This window comes from Bufo bufo, chromosome 4, assembly GCF_905171765.1.
Source record: "Bufo bufo chromosome 4, aBufBuf1.1, whole genome shotgun sequence".
In the NCBI taxonomy this organism is placed as follows: domain Eukaryota; kingdom Metazoa; phylum Chordata; class Amphibia; order Anura; family Bufonidae; genus Bufo; species Bufo bufo.
In genome coordinates, this window is record NC_053392.1 from 214,162,109 (window position 1) to 214,186,812 (window position 24,704).

General features: G+C 45.4%; 1 protein-coding gene across 1 annotated transcript in view; it reads right to left on the reverse strand.

Moving 5' to 3' along the window:
- Window positions 1-24,704, reverse strand: part of CCDC39 (coiled-coil domain containing 39) — a 63,207-nt gene that overhangs the window by 27,583 nt on the left and 10,920 nt on the right. The window contains exons 6-10 of the mRNA XM_040428274.1: window positions 22,969-23,097; window positions 20,499-20,690; window positions 16,266-16,369; window positions 11,976-12,108; window positions 7,559-7,753 (exon numbers count right to left, since the gene is read on the reverse strand). Of these exons, the coding sequence (XP_040284208.1) occupies window positions 7,559-7,753; window positions 11,976-12,108; window positions 16,266-16,369; window positions 20,499-20,690; window positions 22,969-23,097 (753 nt within the window). The remainder of the gene's footprint in view (window positions 1-7,558; window positions 7,754-11,975; window positions 12,109-16,265; window positions 16,370-20,498; window positions 20,691-22,968; window positions 23,098-24,704) is intronic.

A 24,704-nucleotide genomic window follows, 5' to 3' on the forward strand; every position in this document is an offset into this window, starting at 1 on the left:
GGTTTGGGCTCTTTTGTTTACAATAACACACTGCCGGGTGTAAGCTTTTGCCCGGCAGTGTGTTCGGTGACGTCACCGGCTCTAATGAGTGGGCTTTAGTGCTGCCCTAGCCGTTTTACTGGCTAGGGCAGCGCTAAAGCCCGCCCATCAGTGCTGGTGACGTCACCGGGCTTCCTCGCAGCCCCATGGAGTGCCCGGTACGTCACCAGAACTCTTGAAAATGAACTGCTCCGATGCTCAAGTCAGGGGGGCTGCCTGGGTGAAAATGGAGGTATTTTCAGCTCTGAACCCGGACAACCCCTTTAAGGCCTCATGCACATGAACGTATTGTCCGTTCTGTTTTTTTTTTTTTTCCGGACCGTATACGGAACCTTTCATTTCAATGGGTCCACAAAAAAAACCCCAGAAGTTACTTTGTGTGCATTCCTTTTCCGTATGTCCGTATTTCTGTTCCGCAAAAAAATAGAACATGTCCTATTATTGTCCGCATTACGGACAAGGATAGTACTGTTCTATTAGGGGCCAGCTGTTCCGTTACGCAAAATACGGAATGCACACGGACGTCATCCGTATTTTTTGCGGACCGCAAAATACATACGGTCGTGTGCATGAGGCCTAACCCAGCACTGACAGTCTTTCAAACTTGCAGACTTGTGTGTTCTTTTTACCTCATTATGCCACTATTGTATGTGAGTGTGCAATAGAAATCATTAGGGTTGAGCGAACTTCATATTTTGAAGTTCAGGTTGGGGTATATGCTGAATTGCGTTATGAATTCCGTTACCACAGACCATAACACAATTCCATGACGGAATGCATATACATACATATACTATAAATACCCCACCTCCCCCTCCTCCTCTACCTGCACGCGTGAGTAAGGGGGAGTGTTCTCCCAAAACGTCGCGTGGAGGGGAGGAGGTGTGAACGATGTCTGTCTTAGCGTCCTGTGGCAAACCTAGCAACTTACAGAATGTCTTTGTATATATCTTGCTCTTACTTTAATGTTATTGCCTGTATGGTCTGTGTAGCAGAATGGATACTCTGGCTACATTGTTATTTCCCTTTTGTTAGGCTGTCTGTACGGCTCAGTGTGTTTACTGTTCACTATGTTGAATGCATTGCTTTTCTGTACCTCTTCTCCTCCCCCTTTTTCCTGTCCCATTGTTTCCCCAGCAGGGTGTTGTCTCAGGGACATTGGGAGACCAGTTTAAACCAGCTGCTCTGTCCCTCCTCAATCTCCCATCAGCCCTTGTTATTGTCTGGCCCCACCCTTCCTTGTACTATAGTAATCTATGTACCCTATTGTATGTAAATGAGGCTGTTGGGCGATTTAAAGTAGGTGTTCTATGCCTAAATAAAGTTAGTTGACTCCCAAGCTATGTGTCGTCTAGTTCTTGGGAATAAGGGATTATTGTAAGGTTACCTGGATTATTGTATGCTGTTCCTGTCTACCAGCGGAGTTATTGTGGATTATACGGCCTCTCCGCTACAATTGGTGGCAGCAGTGGGATTTAAACCGCACAGCAAAGCAGCAGTTCGTTGAAACAGCCATTCGGATATACCGGAGTTCGAGAATATGTGCAGTTATACGAACGAATGGTGAACGGAGACTAATTATGCAACATTGAAACGAACTACGTTAAAGGAATTATTGGAAGCAAGGGGAAGAAAAGCCAGCAACAAAACTAAAGCTACTCTTGTGTCCGAACTCATGGAGGGGGACAGAGCAACCACTATGGCAACTCCACAGGAGACAGAGCCAACGGAATTTACAAGAGAGCTCAATAGCAGGTTAGCTTTTTACCCAAACACCCCCTCTGTGGAGACACAAGAAAGACTGATAGCAGATGTACAGGAGTACATTGTGGCTAAGCAAAACGCTATTCAGCGAGTCGGGGAAGGAGCCCCAGCGCCCACGACACTACCCAGGGAAAAGCTAAGATTCCCTACCATGCTTTTAAAAATTACACAGAAGGAGAAAGTGATATCGACGAAGACCTACAGGATTTCGAAAGGTTGTGCCAGCTACACGACATCAGCCCAGCCAACCAAGTACCCCTCCTGGCAGGTAGATTATCAGGCCGCGCCGCATAGGCATACCGAACTGTCCAAGACGAAGACATCAGGAATTATCCCAAAGTCAAACAAACCATCCTAGCACGGTATGCCATTACCTCTGCCATTACAAACAAAAGACTCACACACTGAATGGGCACACCGACTACAGCAAGCCGCCAAGGGGTGGATGGAAGAGATGTTCCAGTTAATAGTAATGGAGCAGTTTTTCAATGGACTAACCACATAACTGCTAAATTGGGTACGAGATCGCAAACCCTGTACCCTACCAGAGGCAGCCAAGCTAGCTGACGAGTGCCAAGACACCAGGCGAGACCAACGCACACCACACCGGACCACGTATGGATCTACCACCCCTCTGCCAGCAGTGACTACCTTGGCTCATCCACGACCAGCCGCGAGCCACAACCAGTACCCTCCTAGGTACAATACCCGACCACCGATCCGCTGCCACACCTGCAACCAACAGGGGCACATCCAGAGAGACTGCCAACGTAACCGACCTCGCCAGAACTGGAAACACCAGGGTCCTCCTCCCCCCAATCGGGCTGCAGTACACTGCTGCCAAAGAGAACCTGTGCTCCCAACATCCACAGTTACCTCAATAGAAGAGCCTCTGGGGACCCTACACAAGGTAAACCCCATACAAGCCGCCTCCGATAACCACCAGGGGCACCGCCAGGTCGTACACATGGAGGGGAAGAGTATACAAGGATTACGTGACTCTGGGGCCACGTTAACCCTGGTCCGAAATCATTTGGTGCCTAAGCACACCCTCACTGGAGACTGTAGCTGTACGGGTGGCAGGGGGAGCAATTTACAAAGTTCCCACTGCCAAGGTGTATTTGAATTGGGGGGCAGGGCATGGAAATGTGGAGGTGGGAATTATGCAGGATTTGCCCGCTGATGTTATTTTGGGCAACGACTTGGGGGAGCTCACCTCTGCTTTTGTCCCTCAACCAACTATCCAAGAGGCCTACCCGGTTGTTACTCGGCAGCAAGCACGCACCACGGCTCCTTCCAATCACTCTGAGGCTCAGACGCTTCTATGTTTGGGTTGGGGGCAGTACTGAGCCAAGTCGGAGCAGATGGTGGCGAGCATCTAGTAGCTTATCTAAGCAGAAAACTTTTACCCCAGGAAGTAAGCTACGCTGCCATAGAAAAAGAATGCCTGGCCGTGGTGTGGGCCCTTAAAAAGCTGCAGCCCTATTTGTATGAACAACCCTTTTCCTTACTCACAGATCACAACCCGTGTCAGGGTGTCAGGAGACAATGCCAGGCTGCTGCGCTGGAGTTTGGCGCTGCAGCCTTTTGACTTTAACATCCACTACTGCCCTGGGAAGCAAAATGGCAACGCCGACGGGTTATCCAGACAAACTGAACTTGAAAAGTGATCTGTGAGTACTCCGGACATCCCTAAGCCGATCTGTTTGGATCAGACTGTGTATGCCGGCTTGGTTCTGGGGGAGCATTGTGGCAAACCTAGCCACTTACAGAATGTCTTTGTATATATCTTGCTCTTACTGTAATGTTATTGCCTGTATGGTCTGTGTAGCAGAATGGATACTCTGGCTACATTGTTATTTCCCTTTTGTTAGGCTGTCTGTACGGCTCAGTGTGTTTACTGTTCACTATGTTATATGCATTGCTTTTCTGTACCTCTTCTCCTCCCCCTTTTTCCTGTCCCATTGTTTCCCCAGCAGGATGTTGTCTCAGGGACACTGGGAGACCAGTTTAAACTAGCTGCTCTGTCCCTCCTCAATCTCCCATCAGCCCTTGCTATTGTCTGGCCCCACCCTTCCTTGTACCATAGTCATCTATGTACCCTATTGTATGTAAATTAGGCTGTTGGGGGGTTTAAAGTAGGTGTGCTATGCCTAAATAAAGTTAGTTGACTCCCAAGCTATGTGTCGTCTAGTTCTTGGGAATAAGGGATTATTGTAAGGCTACCTGGATTATTGTATGCTGTTCCTGTCTACCAGCGGAGTTATTGTGGATTATACGGCCTCTCCGCTACACGTCCCTCATGATGTCCCATTTTATATTGGAATGAAGTAAAGAAATAAAAAAAACAAAAAGGTTTTGTACCAACGACTTGTAAGTATGATTTCTAGGGATGAGCGAACTTCATATTTTGAAGTTCGGGTTGGGGTATATGCTGAATTGCGTTATGGATTCCGTTACCACGGACCATAACGCAATTCCATAACGGAATGCCTTTAGAGGCATTGATTCCGTGATAATAGAAGTCTATGGCCAGCATAACGGTTCCGTCCGGTTTCCGTTATGCAGGAGAGTTATGCTGGCCATAGACTTCTATTATGACGGAATGAATAACGGAATGCCTCTAAAGGCATTCCGTTATGCATTCCGTCATGGAATTGCGTTATGGTCCGTGGTAACGGAATCCATAACGCAATTCAGCATATACCCCAACCCGAACTTCAAAACATGAAGTTCGCTCATCCCTAGAAATCATACTTACAAGTCGTTGGTACAAAACCTTTTTGTTTTTTTTATTTCTTTACTTCATTCCAATATAAAATGGTACATCATGAGGGACGCTAAGACAGACATCGTTCACACCTCCTCCCCTCCACGTGATGTTTCGGGAGAACACGCCCCCTTACTCATGCGTGCAGGTAGAGGGGAAGGTGGGGTATTTATAGCACCAACAGCTGATATATATATATACAAACCATATCCATTATATAAAATAAATAGCCATAAATAACCCTAAAACATACCCATGGTTTTGGCCCACAATCACTGAGGGAAATCACTGACGAATTCACTGAAGTGTGAACTAGGCCTTATGCTAAAATAAAAAATGTAATGTTTTTCCTCATCATTCTGCACTCGATATGCCATAATGACAAAATGAAAACAGAATGTTCAAAATATTTGCTAATTTATTGAAAAGGAAAAACTAAAATCTTGCATTGACAAAAGTATTTACCGTAGACCTTTTACTCAGGACTTAGGTGAAGCACATTTGGCAGTGATCACAGCCTCCAGTCTTCTTGGGTATGATGCTACAAGGTTTGCACACCAGGATTTGGGGATTTTCTGCTATCCTCTGCAGATCCTCCCAAGCTCTGTCAGGGTCGAGTGGGACCGTCAGCGGAAAACCATTTTCAGGTCTCTCCAAGAAATTCAACTGGGTAAAACTCAGGCCTCTGGCTGGTCCACTCAAGAACATTCAGTGTTGCCCCAAAGCCACTCCTGTGTCGTCTTGTGTTTAGGGTCATTGTCTAATTGAAAGGTGAAACTTCAGCCCAATCTAAGGTCTAGAGCTCTCTGGATCATGTTGTAATAAATATATCTCTGTACATTGCTCCACTCAGCTTTTTCTCAACCCTGGCCAGTTGCCCTGTGCCAGCCTCTAAAAAACACTGCTACAGGTTTCATAACACCAGATAATCTTGTTTCTCACAGTCTGAGAGTCCTTTAAGTGCCTTTTTTATTTTATTTTAGCAAACTCTAGGTGGGCTTCCATGTGTCTTTTACTTAGGAGAGGCTTCTTTTTGACGCTCTGCCACAAAGACCAGATTGGTGGAATGTTGTAGTGATGGTTGACCTACTGGATATTTCTCCCATCTGCTCCATCTTCTGGGTTCTTGGTCACCTCTCTTACCAAGGCCCTTTTCCCTTGATTACTTACTTTGACAGCCAGCTCTAGAAAGAGTCATGGTTTTTCCAATTTTTTATCTATTTAAGAATTATGGAGGCCACTGTGCTTTAGGAAACTTTTAGTGCAACGGAAATGTTTTTGTACCATTCTCCAGATCTGTGCCTCTGCACAAACCTGTCTCAGGGTTCTACATGCAGTTCTTTCCTCTTCATAGCTTGGATTTTTGCTCTGATATACATTGTCAGCTTCAGAGATTGCAATAACGCCTGTACAAGCATCATAGACACCTGTTCAAGCCATTTTACTCCCTAAAAAAGTATGACGCGTATCAATATATGTTAGACTTTTCCCTGCCATTTAGGAGCACAAGGCGCACTGCGTTGCTGCTGGTGCCTGAAATATCCAATAACCAACAGCAAGGAGCTTTGTTATTAGTCAGTTTGGGCGGCTTTCCGGACCATTCAGAACACCATTTTGAAGCTGTGAAAGGAGGTTTGTGCAGCGGCACATGATCTTCACAAGGTGGCGTCTGGTGGAGTAAGCAGCCTCTTGGTGGGTAGTGGGCTTTAGTTTTTGAAACTTTTGACATGTCATAAATAAAAAAAAATGTACAGGGAAGATACACTATATTGGCTATAATAGCTTGCTGAGCATTCACTCCAGACCCTTCCCAGGGGCCTATTAACCTTATCTTGGAGGGAGGGGAACAATGTTATTTACATTGAACTGTATGTTGGAGGGGCTAGAGGGAGGGGGTGGTGTTATTTACATGGGACTGTATGTTGGAGAAGCTGGCGGTTGTGGAGATATGTTATTTAGACTAGTAATAGTTCCCCTGCATAAATACCAACTTCTTAGCGCACATTCACATCACTGCCACTTATTGCTGTTGTTCTGCTGTTAGATGAGCAGAACAACAAATATATGGAAGTTCCGGATCAGGCACATACCTGACATGAACAGAGCTGAACAGTCTCCACTGACTATGATGGAGTCTGTTCAGTTTCCATTCGGGATCCTGTCATTTTACCAGACAAAAAAAGTCTATACAAGGCTTTTTTGTCCAGTCTTTTTGACAGAATCTGCAACAGAGGCTCTGAATGGAGCCTCCAATGCAGATGTGAACGAGCCCTTAACATTATGTAGGCTTACATATTATCTATTTGACTTACTGCAACTTTTGTACTCCTCCTCAGCTGAAAATGCTCCTCAAAAATGGTAAGAGGAGTATTTTTACTCTTCTGGAAAAAATGTAGTGCGACCTCTGGTCAGCTGTAAGACCTTATGTAGACCGGGCTTTGTCTTTCCAAATCATGTCTAGTCAACTGGATTTACCACAGGTGGACTCCAATCAAGGAGGCCCCCCAAGAGCTAAATTTCAAGTGTCATTGCAAAGGGTCTGAATTCATTTATCCATGCAAAATGTGTTTTTCTCTTTTAATTTGCAAAAATTTCTAAAATTCTGTTTTCACTTTGTCATTATGGTGATTAAGTGCAGATTGATGGGGGAAAACTTTTTATTTTTATTGTAGAACAAGGCCGCAACAATACAAAACGTGAAAAAAGTGAAAGGGTCTGAAGGCTTTCCGAAGCATTGTATATATCACTACAAACACACAGTAATTGCCCTAATTCATCTAAAACACTATTCTTAATTGTGACGACACCAGCGCTTTCTTATGCTTAGATGTTTGGTTATTTTCTTGCAAAGCTTTCTTCTAGCCGTCTTTCTACATTTGAAAATATTTAAATGACAAGAAAATGTCCTCCATGTGGTTAGCTTTCCTTAATCACAGCAATGGTATTTAAGGGATTTAATGGTTGAAGCCCAGCATGCATTTGTACCTGATTGTAAATGATCCCCTGTTGCTTTAAAGCATGCAGGTCAAGTTTTTGCAGTTGACTATTAAGGTTTCTCAGCGAGACTTGGCTTCCATTAATTTCTGATATCATGTGCTTTTCTTTTGTCTTGTGCTCATGCAGTTCCTGTGATTTCTTGAAATGTTGCTCTCTTATCTGTTTGAGCTGGGCTTCCAGATCCTGTGGAGATAAATGACAATATTGTGATGTAGTTCTACACAATATGTGAAAAGAAAATGTCTGCCTTATTCATTCCAGCTCTCCTTTTAGGCAAGAGTTTCATTTTATATTTATAATTTAATGTATAAATGTCTACCTCATTTTTCTGTCATGTCAGGACCCTAACCAAAAGATCGATATCTGTAACTGTGAAGCGCCATATTACTGCATAGTATGTAGTATGTTTAGAATGTCTATGTGAACAGCATGCACCTCCCTGATGGGACACTTATCGCTTCCTTTTTCTAAAATGCTCTGGGAAACGTTCCAGCATTGACTGACAGTCCTGGTGCGAGCATTTGGGATAATTCAGTTTAATGGGGGCAACATTTTAGGATATGGGGCTCTTTTGTATGTTCTGAGTAAAATCTGATTGTCACAACAATCCATCAACTTTTGTAGATTTACATTTTCTGTAATGTAAGATTTAACATTTTACATTGAACAATACAGAAAATGTAAATCTACAGAAATAGTTGATGGATTGGACTCGGAACATATGAAGAGGGTTGACCTTCAGACATTACCAGAAATGGATAACAGCGGAGACCCTGTAAGCATCAGAATGTCTTTGGCTGGATTATGAGTTATGGTTCTTTTTTTTAACCCATTCTGCTCCATATGTAAAATGTATTCTCATTGGACAAACCTGTTGAAGACTAAAGTCTCCTCTGTCAACCTCTGTCTATGAGCGAATTGCATAACTACTGTAGCAATTTCCTAACGTACTCCATTTACCTGCCTTGACTAGGGAAATCAAATTCCTGCTCTCTTCAGCGTTGAAAGTGCTTGTACTGTCATGGCTCATTTTCTTATATCTTACTTCTTATAAATAACAAGTTGATGGCACCACACAGAATCTGATGTCCCCGGCCCTGCTCGTTGCCATTACACATAAAGGAGTTAAATAGATAATTTATTAAAATACAAGGGAAATGATGCGACTTAGCACAATCTCTTCTTCCCTCTCTGCTCAGTAACAGAGATTCTATGGGAGGAGTGGTAAATGATGTACAGAATATTGTTCAATGCTTTTTTTTTTTTTAAACTGACAGTATCTGCCATTACTACCTCTTGGGGTAGAACATTCCATAGTTTGACTACTCTAACTGTAAAGAACCCTCTCCTATATTGATATGTACAATGCCTTTCCTCCACACATAATGAAGTCCCCTGGTTCTCTGTACAACTCTTGGAAATAAATGTGTCAGTTCTTTGTATTAACCACACATATATAATACATGTTAAAAGGGTTTTCTGAGACTTAAAGAGGACCTTTCACCTGTATAAACTATGTGAACTGAGTATGCTGCCATATAGAGCGGCGCCCGGGGATCTCACTGCACTTACTATTATCCCCGGGCGCCGCTCCGTTCTCCCGTTATAGGCTCCGGTACCTTTGCTTTTTAAGTTATAGTAGGCGGGTTTTCCCTTGTCCTGTGGGAGTCTCCTTCTCCTAGGCTGCAGCGCTGGCCAATCGCAGCGCACAGCTCACAGCCTGGGAGAAAAAAACCTCTCAGGCTGTGAGCTGTGCGCTGCGATTGGCCAGCGCTGCAGCCTAGGAGAAGGAGACGCCCACAGGACAAGGGAAGACCCGGCTACTATAACTTAAAAAGCAAAGGTACCGGAGCCTATAACGGGAGAACGAAGCGGCGCCCGGGGATAATAGTAAGTGCAGTGAGATCCCCGGGCGCCGCTCTATATGGCAGCATACTCGGTTCACATAGTTTATACAGGTGAAAGGTCCTCTTTAAATACTGATGAACTATCCTCTGGATAGGTCATCAGTATATGATCGGTGGGTGTCTCTCTGCTCACCAAGCACAGTGCCGTACATTGTATAGCGGCTGTGCTTGGATTGCTCCTCAGCTCCATTCCCTTTAATGGGGCCGAGCTGTGCATAGGCCATGTGACAGATGAACGTGTCATCACTTGGCCTAGGAAAAGCTGAGAAAAGGCCTTCTAAAACAGCTGATCGGTGGGGGCCCGGGTGTCAGACCCCCACCAATCAAATACTGATGACCTATCCTTTGGTCATCAGTATCTAAGTCTCGGAAAAACCCATTAATGAGATCACCTCTAAGGGGCCTTTTTAAAAAAAAGTTGAACAAGAATGATTTTTTTAAGCTTTTCATTATAACAGAGACATTCGATCTCATTTAATAATCTAGTCGCCTGCCTTTGAATTCCTTTCTGCTCTTATTAAACCTTTTTACAATGATCAGCCTGTAACTGATCCCATATTCAATATGTGGTCTTAGGCTGGGTTCACACGGGTGTTGCGGGAAAAGGTGCGGGTGCGTTGAGGGAACATGCGCGATTTTTCCGCACGAGTGCAAAACATTGTAATGCGTTTTGCACGCGCGTTAGAAAAATCGGCATGTTTGGTACCCAAACCCGAACTTCTTCACAGAAGTTCGGGTTTGGGATCAGGGTTGTGTAGATTGTATTATTTTCTCTTATAACATGGTTATAAGGGAAAATAATAGCATTCTTAATACAGAATGCATAGTACAATAGCGCTGGAGGGGTTAAAAAAATATTTTTTTAACTCCCCTTAATCCACTCGCTCGCGCAGCCGGCATCTCTTCTGTCTTCTTTGCTGTGTACAGGAAAAGGACCTGTGGTGACGTCACTCCAGTCATCACATGGTCCATCACCATGGTAAAAGATCATGTGATGGACCATGTGATGACTGGAGTGACGTCATCACAGGTCCTTTTCCTGTACACAGCAAAGAAGAAGACAGAAGAGATACCGGCTGCGCGATCAAGTGGATTAAGGTGAGTTAAATATTTATTTTTTAACCCCTCCAGCGCTATTGTACTATGCATTCTGTATTAAGAATGCTATTATTTTCCCTTATAACCATGTTATAAGGGAAAATAATAATGTTGGGGTCTCCATCCCGATCGTCTCCTAGCAACCGTGCGTGAAAAATCGCACCGCATCCGCACTTGCTTGCGATTTTCACTCAGCCCCATTCACTTCTATGGGGCCTGCGTTGCGTGATAAACACACAATATAGAGCATGCTGCGATTTTTACGCAACGCATAAGTGATGCGTGAAAATCACAGTTCATGTGCAGAGCCCCATAGAAATGAATGGGTCGGTATTCAGTGCGGGTGCAATGTGTTCACCTCCCGCATTGCACCCGTGCGGAAATCTCGCCCGTGTGAGCCTTATGAGGGAGTTTTTATTTCTATTTTATACACCATAAAATCTTATTTGCTTTGGCAGCTGCTTGACTATAAGTACTGCTGCTTATCTGACTTGTTAGGGCTCATTCACACAACCATAGGCCATACGTGCCTGTATTGCGGACCGCAAAGGACGGGTCCGCAATATACGGGAACACTGACTTGAATGACTACACAATTCCCAAAATATGGTGAGGTGCGGAGCGGAGGCATGGATCGGAAGCACTACAAAGCGCTTCTGTGGGCTTTTGGATTCATGCCTCCGCACCGCAAAAGATAGGACATGTCCTATCTTTTGCTGTATATTGCAGATCGCAGACCCATTTAGGACAATGGGTCTGCGCCACAATACGGGATTCACACAGCCGATGCCAGTGCATTGCAATTTGTGCTCCGCAGCAGGGACAGCCTATGGTTGTGTGAATGAGCCCTTAACCTGAATACCCCAAGTCTTTCTTTTCTTCTGTTGCCCACATTTTATTCCATTTGAAGGGGGTTTTCTGTTTTCATAATGATTTTTTTTATTTGCTTAGAGTACCTAACCACTGCCCCTTATACCTGTTTTTAATGTCTGCACTTTACATCCCCTTATTTATGCATTTTATGCAAGCAGCATTTTTATGTCCTGCAAAAAATACATTGTTGAACGGAAAGGATGCAAGTGGAGGCATCCCGACATACATTTTGTCCTATTATTTTGAGTAGGCAAAATACTGGAAAACGTTTTTTTTTCCATTTTTCTGTCCCTGAGACGGAACAGAAAAACGGAAATTCAAACGCAGATGTGAACTCCCCCTTAATTGTGTACACTGAGTGTCTTAGTAATTTTTCTTTCGCCTTCCGTACTTTTTAAATGTTCTATTTTTTCCTGTGGGGAAATTATTAAAAATATGGTTATACAGTTAAAACGTGTTATATAAGGCCATAAATTCCAAGTTTGTGTTAAGTATTACGTTTGTAGGTAGAATTAAAGTAAACTTACCTTTACTGTTTTCTCCTGCTCCTTCAGCATTTCCTCTATACGTTGGGCCCTTTCTTCCATGCTCAGAGCTGAGTTTGTCACAAGCTTCAATTTTTCACCCAAACCTTCATTATATTCTTTAGCCCAACCTAGTCTAAATATATGATATGAATATTATGCAATTGCTTCTCATCCACTGTGCCCTACTCGCTACTAATGAAGATTGAAAATGTACTATCTTTCTAGACAAATCTTTGATTACTTTTTTCATACAGGTCATGACAGGTGTCATTATTGGCCTGTTTCTCACTGCAGAACTTCTTTTCCATTAGAAAGATATTTGCTCTCACCATGTAACTGTAAAATTATGGTTGTCTCTTCTGAATCACTGTCACAATGACTGACAGGTGTGGGTCCCACCTCTGGGACCTGCACCTATCTCCAGAACGGGATCTCTGAAGTGAGCAGAGAGCAGCCGTGCATGCATGGCCACCCTCCATTTATTTCTACGGGACTACTGAAAATAGCTGAGCATTGGCTCGGTTATCTCCGGCAGTCCCATAGAAGTGAATAGAGGGGTGGCCAAACTTGAGCGGTGCACTCTCCATTCATTTCTTTGGGACTTCCGAAAATAGCTAAGTTCACTAGCTCGGCTATTTTCGGAACTCCCATACAAATGAAGGAGAGCATGCTGGGAAATCACTGTGCTCTCTCCTTCACTTTTGAGGGCCTGTTCTGGAGACAGGTGTGGGTCCAGAGGTGGGATCCACACCTACCTGACATTGGTGGCAAATCTTAGAAATATGCCACCAATTTCTCAGATGAGACAATCCCTTTACGTGTTTTGCAGGACAAACTGGTTGAAACGGTGTCATAGAGCAGATGCTCTATATGAGACATTTACAGTATATCCTGAGGATTTTCAATAAATGTTTTAAATAGGAAAGCCATAGCAATCTGTGTTACTCCTAGTGCAGGGCCTAAGGGATCGGTGCATGACAATGGGAGTCAAGGCAGGGAATACAAGCCATAGTCTGAACTAGACATAACACAGGAAACGTTTGGTCCCTTTACCTACTTAAGCTCCAAAACACCCCCCAAACTAGTAGAATAAGTGTGGTATAGTGTAAGTGACGCAGGGTCCAGTTATGTAATTTTTATCTTCATACTCGCTTGCATTCCGACGCTGCAGTAAAATACAATGAGAGGACTCTTCTTGGAGTCCTCTCAATTAGGCCTCATGCACACGACCGTTGTGTGCATCCGTGTCCGTTGTTCCGTTTTCCGTGATTTTCTGTGGACCCATTGACTTTCAATGGGTCCGTTGAAAACTCGGAAAATGCACCGTTTCTCATCCGAGTCCGTGATCCGTGTTTCCTGTCCGTCAAAAAAATATGACCTGTCCTATTTTTTGGACGGACAACGGTTCACGGACCCATTCAAGTCAATGGGTCCATGAAAAAACACGGATGCACACAAGATTGTCATCCGCGTCCGTCATCCGTGTCAGTAGGCTACTTTCACACAGACGGATCTGCTGATCCGTCTGCATAAAAGCTTTTTAGATCTGAGTTTTCACTTCGTGAAAACTCAGATCCGACAGTATATTCTAAGACAGAGGCGTTCCCATAGTGATGGGGACGCTTCAAGTTAGAATATACTAAGAACTGTGTACATGACTGCCCCCTGCTGCCTGGCAGCACCCGATCTCTTACAGGGGGCTGTGATCCGCACAATTAACCCCTCAGATGCTCTATGACACCGTTTCAACCAGTTTGTCCTGCAAAACACGTAAAGGGATTGTCTCATCTGAGAAATTGGTGGCATATTTCTTTAACTCATTGGTGGCCAGTGCGGCCCCCAGTGCGGCCCCCCCTCCCTCCCTCCCTCCCTCCCCTGTATTTAACTCATTGGTCAGTGCGGCCTCCCCTCTCCCCCCCTTCTAATTAAAATCCCCCCCCCCATCATTGGTGGCAGCGGAGAGTTCCAATCGGAGTCCCAGTTTAATCGCTGGGACCCCGATCGGTAACCATGGCAACCAGGACGCTACTGCAGTCCTGGCTGCCATGGTTACAATGCGCCACACAGACCTTTCACTTACCAGTAGGAGGAGCGCCCGGCCGGTCACAGACATCGCAGGTAAGTATAATGCTTCTAAAATTGCTAAGTAACCATGGCAGCCAGGACTGCAGTAGCGTCCTGGTTGCCATGGTTACCGATCGGAGTCCCAGCGATTAAACTGGGACTCCGATCGGAAGTCTCATTACGCAGTGGTTTACCTTCAGTCATGGAAGAATGGACCGTTCCTTGAAGAATTGACCCTGGTTTACCTTCAGTCATGTGAGAATGGACAGTTCCTTGAAGAACAGTGACCCTGTGTGTCAGGGGTAGTCACAGACTGGTCGTGGACACAAAGCAGTAATAGCGGTGCCTGAACCCTGTGTCCTCTGCCGCCTCCTATTCATTTGTGAAGCCTGATGTCAGCCAGCAGGTCACACTGGGTGACGGGCTCGCAGGCGGCAGATCCTGGGTGTAGGTCCCTATTAAATATTCAGGGTGGCTTTTATACAGCCTTTCAAGCAGAAAATTGTGAACCGCCTGAACCCTGGCTGTTTCTCATTGTCCTATTCAGTTCTGAGAATTCGGCTGCTCCAAACCCCCTCGTTGTATGTCTACCCCCCCCCCCCCCAGCAGCTGTGTGCGGGGGCATAAGTGCAGAATGGCTGCCACCAATGATGGGGGGGGGGGGGATTTTAATTAGGAGGGGGGGAGAGGGGAGGCCGCACTGGCCACCAATGAATTAAATACAGGGGAGGGAGGGGGGTCTGCCCCCTCCTGCCTGGCAACACCTGATCTCTTACAGGGGGCTATGATACGTACAATTAACCCCTCTGGGGGTTAATTGTGCGGATCACAGCCCCCTGTAAAGATCGGGTGCTGCCAGGCAGCAGGGGGCAGTCATGTACACAGTTCTTAGTATATTATAACTTGAAGCATCCCCATCACTATGGGAACGCCTCTGTCTTAGAATATACTGTCGGATCTGAGTTTTCACGATATAACTCAAATCCGATCGTATATTTTAACATAGAGGCGTTCCCATGGTGATGGGGACGCTTCAAGTTAAAATATACCATCGGATTGGAGAAAACTCTGATCCGATGGTATAATTGGGACTCCTGACTTTACATTGAAAGTCAATGGGGGACGGATCCGTTTGCAATTGCACCATATTGTGTCAATGTCAAACGGATCCGTCCCCATTGACTTGCATTGTAAGTCAGGACAGATCCGTTTGGCTCCGCACGGCCAGACGGACACCAAAACGACTTTTTTTTTTACTTTCCTTCATGTCCGTGGATCCTCCAAAAATCAAGGAAGACCCACGGAAGAAAAAACGGACATGGAACTACGGAACCCGTTTTTGCGGACCGAAAAAAAAAAACGGTCGTGTGCATGAGTTTAGGAGTCCTCTCAATGCATTTTACTGCTGTTTGTCGGAGCACAGCGTCAGAATGCAAGCGAGTATGAAAATAAAATTTACATAATCGAACTCTGCGTCACTTACACCATACACCACTTACTCTAGTTAGGGCGGGGGGGGGGCTTGTTTTGGAGCTGACAGGTTCCCTTTAAATTGGAACTTGTACATCCCCACATTTCCCCTTAGGCTACGTCTACACGACGACATTAGGGCACAACTACACTGCAACATTTGTCGCGCGACATTTTTTTGCACCAATGTTACGCGACAATTTTTATAATGGCAGTCTATGGTGTCGCACTGCAACATGCGACATGCTGCGACTGCGACAGTCGCAGAAAAATCCATCTTGAATGTATTTTCTGCGACTGTCGCAGTCGCAGCATGTCGCATGTTGCAGTGCGACACCATAGACTGCCATTATAAAAATTGTCGCGCGACATTGGTGCAACAAAATGTCGCGCGACGAATGTCGTCGAGTAGACGTAGCCTTATACTAGTATTAGCCACACACAGTACGGCTGTGGGGGCCTGCTATAGGTTATGTACAAATGTCTGATAGGTGGGGGGTGTCCGACCTCTGAAACTCCAATCTATGAGAAGAACAGGGGGGTGGGGGGTTTCTAACCTGATTTTATCAATATGCACCACCATGACATCTAAACATGGATGACACATCCAGACTCTGTGTCATGACAACCTTTACTACATAATTTTCTGGATGTATTTAGTCTGTTAATGCAAAGACTAGAGCTAACTAATTCTTCATTAGAAAGTATGAAGGCGTTATATTATATATATATTTGCTTATCTGATGTATACAGTACCTTTCATCCTTTTTCCGGACCTCTTTTTTAAGGTTGTTTACTTGAACCCGCATGACTTCTAATTCAGTAGCAGTCCTATCAACAGTCCCTTTAAGTGTATCCAGCTACGTATGAAGATAAATAACAACATCTTATATAAAAAAAAATAACTGCAGTTATAAAGTAAACTCCTGACGGAGCCTTCAATGCAGATATGAATCTGACCAAGGTAGTAATTGATATCTGAAACAACTTGCGTGCTTTTGGTAATGAATAGAGTTGAGCGAACCCGAACTGTAGGTTTTTCGCCACTCGGACCCGAACATTTACGTAAAACTTCGGGTTCGGTGCTTTCTTGGCGCTTTTTGAAAGGGTGCACAGCAGCCAATCAACAAGCGTCATACTACTTTCCCCAAAAGGCCATCACAGCCATGCCTACTGCCATTGCCTACTATTGGCATGGCTGTGATTGGCCAACTGCAGCATGTGACCCAGCCTCTATTTAAGCTGGAGTCACGTAGTGCCGCCCGTCACTCTGCTCGGATTAGTGTAGGGAGAGGCTGCAGCTGCTGTGAGGGAGAGATCAGGGAGGAATCTTATCAAGAACTGCTTTTTTTTACTCAGCGATCTACAGCAAATGTGTTTTGTGGGTGCAGTGCACAATTTTTTTAAGCCTGCCCTGAGCCAACTACTGCTGAAAACGAACTTTTTTTTACTTCAGATTGTCAATATTAATACATAATCGGCAGCCATTTTATGCAACGATAGTGCACCAGCACAGGCTATCTGCAAGTCCAGAAATACATCTTTTTGCTTACTGGGGTGAAAAAACCCTCTAATATACTGCACATCTGGGATTAGACGTGCATAAGTTACTGTGAAATTTAGGCCACAAATACTGCTGTCATATAAAGTTTCAAATTTTTTTTTTAGTGCAATACCCTACATCAGGGTTTTTATTGGCGGTTAATTATTTTTAACAGACTTAACCACTTTTTACTTTGCTTTGTGAACGCTAACTATGAGGCAAACATCTAATAAGGGACGCTGTCATGGTCGTGGTGTTGGTGGAGCCTCTGGTGCAGGGAGAGGACGTGGCCGTTCTGCCACAGCCACACGTCCTACTGAACCTACTACCTCAGGTCCCAGTAGCCGCCAGAATCTACAGCGATATTTGGTCGGGCATAATGCCGAACTGTTTTGGCGACGGTGCAAAAGCAGAGCAGCCGTCGCCAAAACAGTTCGCCTGCTACTGGCCACCGTCAACAGGGACCGAGCACACCAAAGGCAGCTTCAAGGAGTTCCCTGGCATGGCACTTCTTCACACAATGTGCTGACGATAAGACCCGAGTGGTTTGCACGCTGTGCCATCAGAGCCTGAAGCGAGGCATTAACGTTCTGAACCTTAGCACAACCTGCATGACCAGGCATCTACATGCGAGACACGGGCTGCAGTGGAGTAAGCACCTTCAAAACCAAGAAAGGGCTCAGGCCCCTCCTGCTCCCTCTTCTGCTGCTGCCTCGGCCTCTTCCTCCGCCTCTGGAGGAACGTTGGCAACTGCCGCCCAGCAAACAGAGGATGTGCCACCAACAATACCACCTCCGTCACCAAGCATCTCCACCATGTCACACGGAAGCGTTCAGCTCTCCATCTCACAAACCTTTAAGAGAAAGCGTAAATTCCCACCTAGCCACCCTCGATCCCTGGCCCTGAATGCCAGCATTTCTAAACTACTGGCCTTTGAAATGCTGTCATTCAGGCTGGTGGAGACGGACAGCTTCATGTCGCTTGTTGTCCCACAGTACGTCGTTCCCAGCTGCCGCTACTTCTCCAGGAGAGCCGTGCCCTCCCTGCACAACCAAGTATCGGATAAAATCAAGTGTGCACTGCGCAACGCCATCTGTGGCAAGGTCCACCTAACCACAGATACGTGGACCAGTAAGCACGGCCAGGGACGCTATATCTCCCTAACTGCACACTGGGTAAATGTAGTGGCGGCTGGGCCCCAGGTGGAGAGCTGTTTGGTGCACGTCCTTCCACCGCCAAGAATCGCAGGGCATCATTCTTTGCCTCCTGTTGCCTCCTCTTCCTACCCGTCTTCCTCCTCCTCTTCTACCACCTCCTCATCCGGTCAGCGAGAGACCTTCACCACCAACTTCAGCACAGCCAGGGGTAAACGTAAGCAGGCCGTTCTGAAACTGATGTGTTTGGGGGACAGGCCCCACACCGCGCAGGAGTTGTGGCGGGGTATAGAACAACAGACGGACGAGTGGTTGCTGCCAGTGAGCCTCGAGCCTCAGGCCTGGTCTGGGCAAAATCTCGTTGCAGCTCTGGGACTAGCCGGTTTGACGCACATCCCTTGCCTGGCGCATGTGCTGAATTTGGTGGTGCAGAAATTCATTCACAACTACCCCGACATGTCAGAGCTGCTGCATAAAGTGCGGGCCGTCTGTGCGCGCTTCCGGCGTTCTCATCCTGCCGCCGCTCGGCTGTCTGCTCTACAGCGTAACTTCGGCCTTCCCGCTCACCGCCTCATATGCAACGTGCCCACCAGGTGGAACTCCACCTTGCACATGCTGGAGAGACTGTGCGAGCAGCAGCAGGCCATAGTGGAGTTTCAGCTGCAGCACGCACGGGTGAGTCGCACTGCGGAACAGCACCACTTCACCACCAATGACTGGGCTTCCATGCGAGACCTGTGTGCCCTGTTGCGCTGTTTCGAGTACTCCACCAACATGGCCAGTGGCAATGACGCCGTTACCAGCGTTACTATCCCACTTCTATGTCTCCTTGAGAAAACACTTAGGGCGATGATGTAAGAGGATGTGGCCCAGGACGAGGAGGAGGAAGAGGGGTCATCTCTAACACTTTCAGGCCAGTCTTTTAGAAGTGGCTCAGAAAGAGGATTTTTGGAACAGCAGAGGTCAGGTACAAATTTGGCCAGCCAGGGCCCACTACTGGAGGAGGATGGGGATGAAGCATGTTCACAGCGGGGTGGCATCCAACGCAGCTCGGGCCCATCACTGGTGCGTGGCTGGGGGGATACGGAGGACGCAGACGATACGCCTCCCACAGAGGACAGCTTGTCCTTACCTCTGGGCAGCCTGGCACACATGAGCGACTACATGCTGCAGTGCCTGCGCAACGACAACAGAGTTGCCCACATTTTAACGTGTGCCGACTACTGGGTGGCCACCCTGCTGGATCCCCGTTACAAAGACAATGTGCCGTCCTTAATTCCCTCACTGGAGCGTGATCGGAAGATGCGCGACTACAGGCGCACGCTGGTAGATGCGCTCCTGACAGCATTCCCGACTGACGCCGGGGGACAAGTGGAAGCACAAGGCGAAGGCAGGGTTAGCATGGCCGACATGTGAAAAAGCTTTGTCACCTCGCCGCAACGCCGCTAACACACTCGCCTGGAGCGTGTTAGCAGGAGGCAGCATTTGAACAACATGGTGGAACAGTACCTGTGCACACGCCTACACGTACTGACTGATGGTTCTGCCCCATTCCAATTCTCGGTCTCCAAATTGTCCACATCGCCAGAGCTTGCCCTGTATACCTTGGAGGTGCTGACCTGCCCTGCAGCCAGTGTATAGTGTGAACGTGTGTTTAGCACGGCAGAGAGCATTATCACAGGCCGCAGCCAATGTGGACAAGCTTACGTTTATTAAAATGAACCAGGCATGGATCCCACAGGACTTGTCCGTACCTTGTGCAGAATAGACATTTATACCAGCCTCAACCATCCATTCTTGTACTCAAGTGCACTTATTCTTTGTTTTATTTTGTTCTATGTCCCAATATTTTGGGGGATACCCCAATTTAAAAATAAAAAATAACACAAATCAATATTGGCTACCTATTCCTCCTTCACCGCCGCTTCCACCTACACCGCCACATCCACCGCCTCCTCAACCTCCTACTCCTAGATCCAGATTGTTATTTTTAATTTTTCAGTATTTTATGTTATTTTAAGTCATTTCCCTATCCACATTTGTTTGCAGAACAGTTGTCATGCTCTTAAGCACATTTTGATGCCTTTTGCAGCCCTCTAGCCCTTTCCAGGACTATTTTAGAGCCATTTTAGTGCCCAAAAGTTCGGGTCCCCATTGACTTCAATGGGGTACGGGGTCAAGTTCGGGTCCCGAACCCGAACTTTTTTTTCAAGTTCGGCCGAACTCGTCGAACCCGAACATCCAGGTGTCCGCTCAACTCTAGTAATGAAGAACATTTACTTTCCACCATACCTCATCTTGTAGTTGACTTCGAATGCTCTCTTGCTCCTGAAGGTCCTGCCTCAGTTTGGCAGCCTTTCTTTCTACCATGGAAATCTTCTTCTCATATTCCTTGTTATTCTCTATTTCGCTGTTCAGAAATTGGATTTTCTCTTTTATAATATTTTCTCTTTCTCGTAATTCTTGTTTCACCTTGGCCAATTGCTAAATTAAATGAAAGAATGTCTCATCACTCTTGTTGTATAGTTTATGATCCACAGAAAAGAGAAGGAAGTTAAAAGGGGTATTTTCATCTTGGACATTATGGCAGATTAAAAAATATCCAATGAATGTCTGGGAACCTCTGGGACCGACAACTACCTCCAGAGCAGGGGTACCCTAACACATGGCCCCCATAGTGAGGCAGCTGCTGCGCGTGTGTGCGGCTCTCTCCACTCTAATATATTTGAGTAAGGGTACTTTCACACTTGCGGCAGAGTGATCCGGCAACCTGCTTGCAAACAGACAGCATTTGTAGACGGATCTGGATGCGGATCTGTCTTACAAATGCATTGCAAGAACGGATCCGTCTCTCCGTATGTCATCCGGAAGGACGGATCCGGCACTAATACATTTCAATGTCATTCTGGTAACTGATCCGGAATTTTTCTCCGTCCAAAACGCTGTTCAGTGACTGAAGACATCCTGATGCATCCTGAACGGATTTCTCTCCATTCAGAATGCATGGGGATAAAACTGATGAGTTCTTTTCCGGTATTGAGCCCCTATGACGGAACTCAATGCCGGAAAAGAAAAAACGCTAGTGTGAAAGTACCCTAAGGGAAAAAAAAAATCTGAGAATGTTTGCCCACCTAATTTGCGTAGAATTTATTGGAGAACTCCGCTCTGCGTTCATCCATTTTTACCATGTCACTCTGACTCATATGTCATTATGCATGCACTGGAAGTCAGTCTCTTTTTGCATTCCTATGAAATTAGTCTTAAGCCTCATTCACACATCAGTGTCTGTGAAAATCTGTGAAAAGGTGGTCAGTGATGCATCCGTGAAGCTGTCTGTGAAGGATCCGTGTTGGGTCCATGTGTCCGTTTTTTGCTGTCCGTGTGTCATCCGTGTTTCACTGACACTGCACAGCTGAAAAAAAAAATTCAAAGCATCTCTTCCTAATGAACTGTGAAACATGGATTGCATCCGTGGTTTTCATGGACCCATAGACTATAATGGGTGCGATGGATCCGTGAATATGGACAAGTGCTAAAAACACTGACCCGCAGACCGTGCTAAAACACGGATGTCTGAATACACACATTAAAATGAAAGGAGACTTGTGCTGTCCGTGGAACACTGACGTGTGAATGAGACTTTATAGGAAGGCGTATAGAGAGTCACTTCCAATCCAGACAAGGAAACCTGTAAAAAGCAAAGCGTCAAAGTCACATGGTACAACAAAGGAATAGATTTATTCTGATAAAATCACAAATTAAGCGCTCAGTAAGAAAATTTAATCGCTGCTATTTACCTCATGTGGATTACAAATGGATGAATCAATAAAAAAATGTTTCCCCAAGTGCTTCTTTTATGGAGAATGCTAGACTGCTGCAGACATGTGTGGTTCCCTCTCCATTTGTTAAGGGACCCCCATTCTGGTCATAGATAGATGTGGATTTTGAACCCACATCTATCAGACATTTATGGTGTAATATCTTTTAAAACCTAAAACTAACCATTTAAGAGGCGGTCTAACCTACAATTTGTCATTTTTCATATCCATTTTATTGAGAATCTTCTACCTCATTTTTATTTATTTTTTCTTCAAATTTCAGACCCAAAGCACATCAAGGCAAGTTGCCTCCAAATATGAAGGCATTTACATTGTGCGGATATATCCTTCACACAGTGAGAAATAGAAGCCCAGAACTGGAATTTATAGAGGATGTCCACGAGGATAAGAAATGAAAGTAGCTCTAGTATATATAAAATAACAAAAGCAACAGAAGAAATCCATAAAATGCAATTTTGATGCAATGAAGGTCAGCAATTCAAGTATTGAAGTGTCCCTTTATCTATAAGGCCTCATGCACACGGCCGTTGCTTTGGTCCGCATCCGAGCCGCAGTTTTGGCGGCTCGGATGCGGACCCATTCACTTCAATGGGGCCGCAAAAGATGCGGACAGCACTCCGTGTGCTGTCCGCATCCGTTGCTCCGTTCTGTGGTCCGCAAAAAAAAAATATAACCTGTCCTATTCTTGTCCGCGCTTTGCGGACAAGAATAGGCAGTTATATTAAAGGCTGTCCGTGCCGTTCCGCAAATTGCGGATCGCACACGGACGCCATCCATGTTTTGTGGATCCGCGATTTGCGGACCGCAAAACACACAACGGTCGTGTGCATGTAGCCTAAAGCCAACTGCCTCTTTGCATATCCCATATGTAGATCCTAAAATGACTGGTGCATAATATTGTGAAAGGTTTCATCTGTACTTACCAGTGCACACTGATCAATCTCTCTATCCCTTTTCTGCATCTGATCAATGGTGTTTTCCCACTGTTGGATCAGCTGTTGTCTCTCTGAGTGCGCTTTTCGAAAATCTTCAGCTGCTTTGTCCAGTTCAATCTGCAAGACAAATCCATCTATGATGTAGCTCCTGCCAGATGTATTCAGAGAGAGGTCTCATTTATAGATAAAGAAGTATTTCTAATACCAGATGTTACATGGTAGTAAATGAAAAAAGTATAGTCCATTTATAAACGAGGTACTACTAGGTACTATGAAACTAACCTTAGGGTACGCCCACACATGGGGTAACTCTGCAGCATTTTACAGTAGCAGCAAAGTGGAGGAGATTTAAACAGGCTGCAAAGAAAATCTGCAGATTTCCTATTTATACATACTGTAGAGCGGGTTCCTCAGGAAATCCATAGCAAAGTTGCAGCAAATGTATGTCCTGTTAGGCTTTCAAACCTAGAGAAGCTCAGCATATCTAAGTAATGATGTCCACTGGTAGCATCTTGAAAGGTCTGAGAATAGGAGACTAGGAGCTGTGAAAGCCCCATGATCAAAGTACTCCCTTTTTGTGGCTATCGGGATTGAAAGCAAGGCTTTAAGTCACAAGACTCAGACCTCGTTCCATTGGAAACCTGAATGAGGCGCGCTTAAACTGAGCCACTGAATCAGAATACATTCAGCATTATTTGCTTATCAATGTCTTCAAATATTTTTATGCCAATTAAAGTTTTGTTTTCTGATATAGAGCTCCAAATCCCCTACATACACATCGTTTGGAAACATGGTGTTCTTTGTACCTGCAGCCACCACTAGAGGGAGCTTTCACACTTTTACAGCAGGATGTTATACACTGAACCCATACCACTGGGGTCTGCTCGAGTTCTGCACGGTTTTATCTCCGGCCAAAAAAACTGAAGACTTGCCTGAATGCCGGATCCGGCATTTGTTTTCCATATGAATGCATTAGTGCCGGATCCGGCATTCAAAATACCAGAATGCCGGATCCGTCCATGCGCAGACCGAAAAAAAGGTGAAAAAGATAAATGCCAGATCCGTTTTGCCGGATAACACCAGAAAGATCAGTCTTACAAATGCCATCAGTTGGCATACGTTTTGCCGGATCCGGCAGGCAGTTCCGGTGACGGAACTGCCTGCTGGATCCCTCTGCCGCAAGTGTGAAAGTAGCCTAAGTCCAAGAAATTTCTAAGTGTCAATTTTATGAGGATTATTCCCTTGTGGGTTATGGTACAATAAGTCTATATACACTACCGGAAAATGAAGAAAGAACACCCGGAAATGTGAATGAGCTGAGCTTGGAATGACATACCACAAGAGGATATCCAGCATCTGTATGACCATTACCATGCCAGAGTGGCAGCCTGTATCTCAGCAAGGGGAGACGCAACCCAATATTAATGTGACCCTGTGTCCGTGCTGCAGAACCCAAAATAAAGGCTGCCCCACCCTGGCTGTGTGATCATTGACCAGACACCACTGGCAGTTTAGACTTTGTCAGTCTCTGCTCAAAATGTGTTCTCTCCATTACAAGTATGCTAGTATACTCTATGTTATCTTCTACCTTTAGTGGTATCTGCATTCTGTGTACGATTTTACTTCCTTTTATGTATGTTTTACTAGGCATTTTTTCAATACAGAATGGTATGTTTTAAATCATAGGGGGCAGATTTTCAAATCCAGATTTCTAGACATAATAA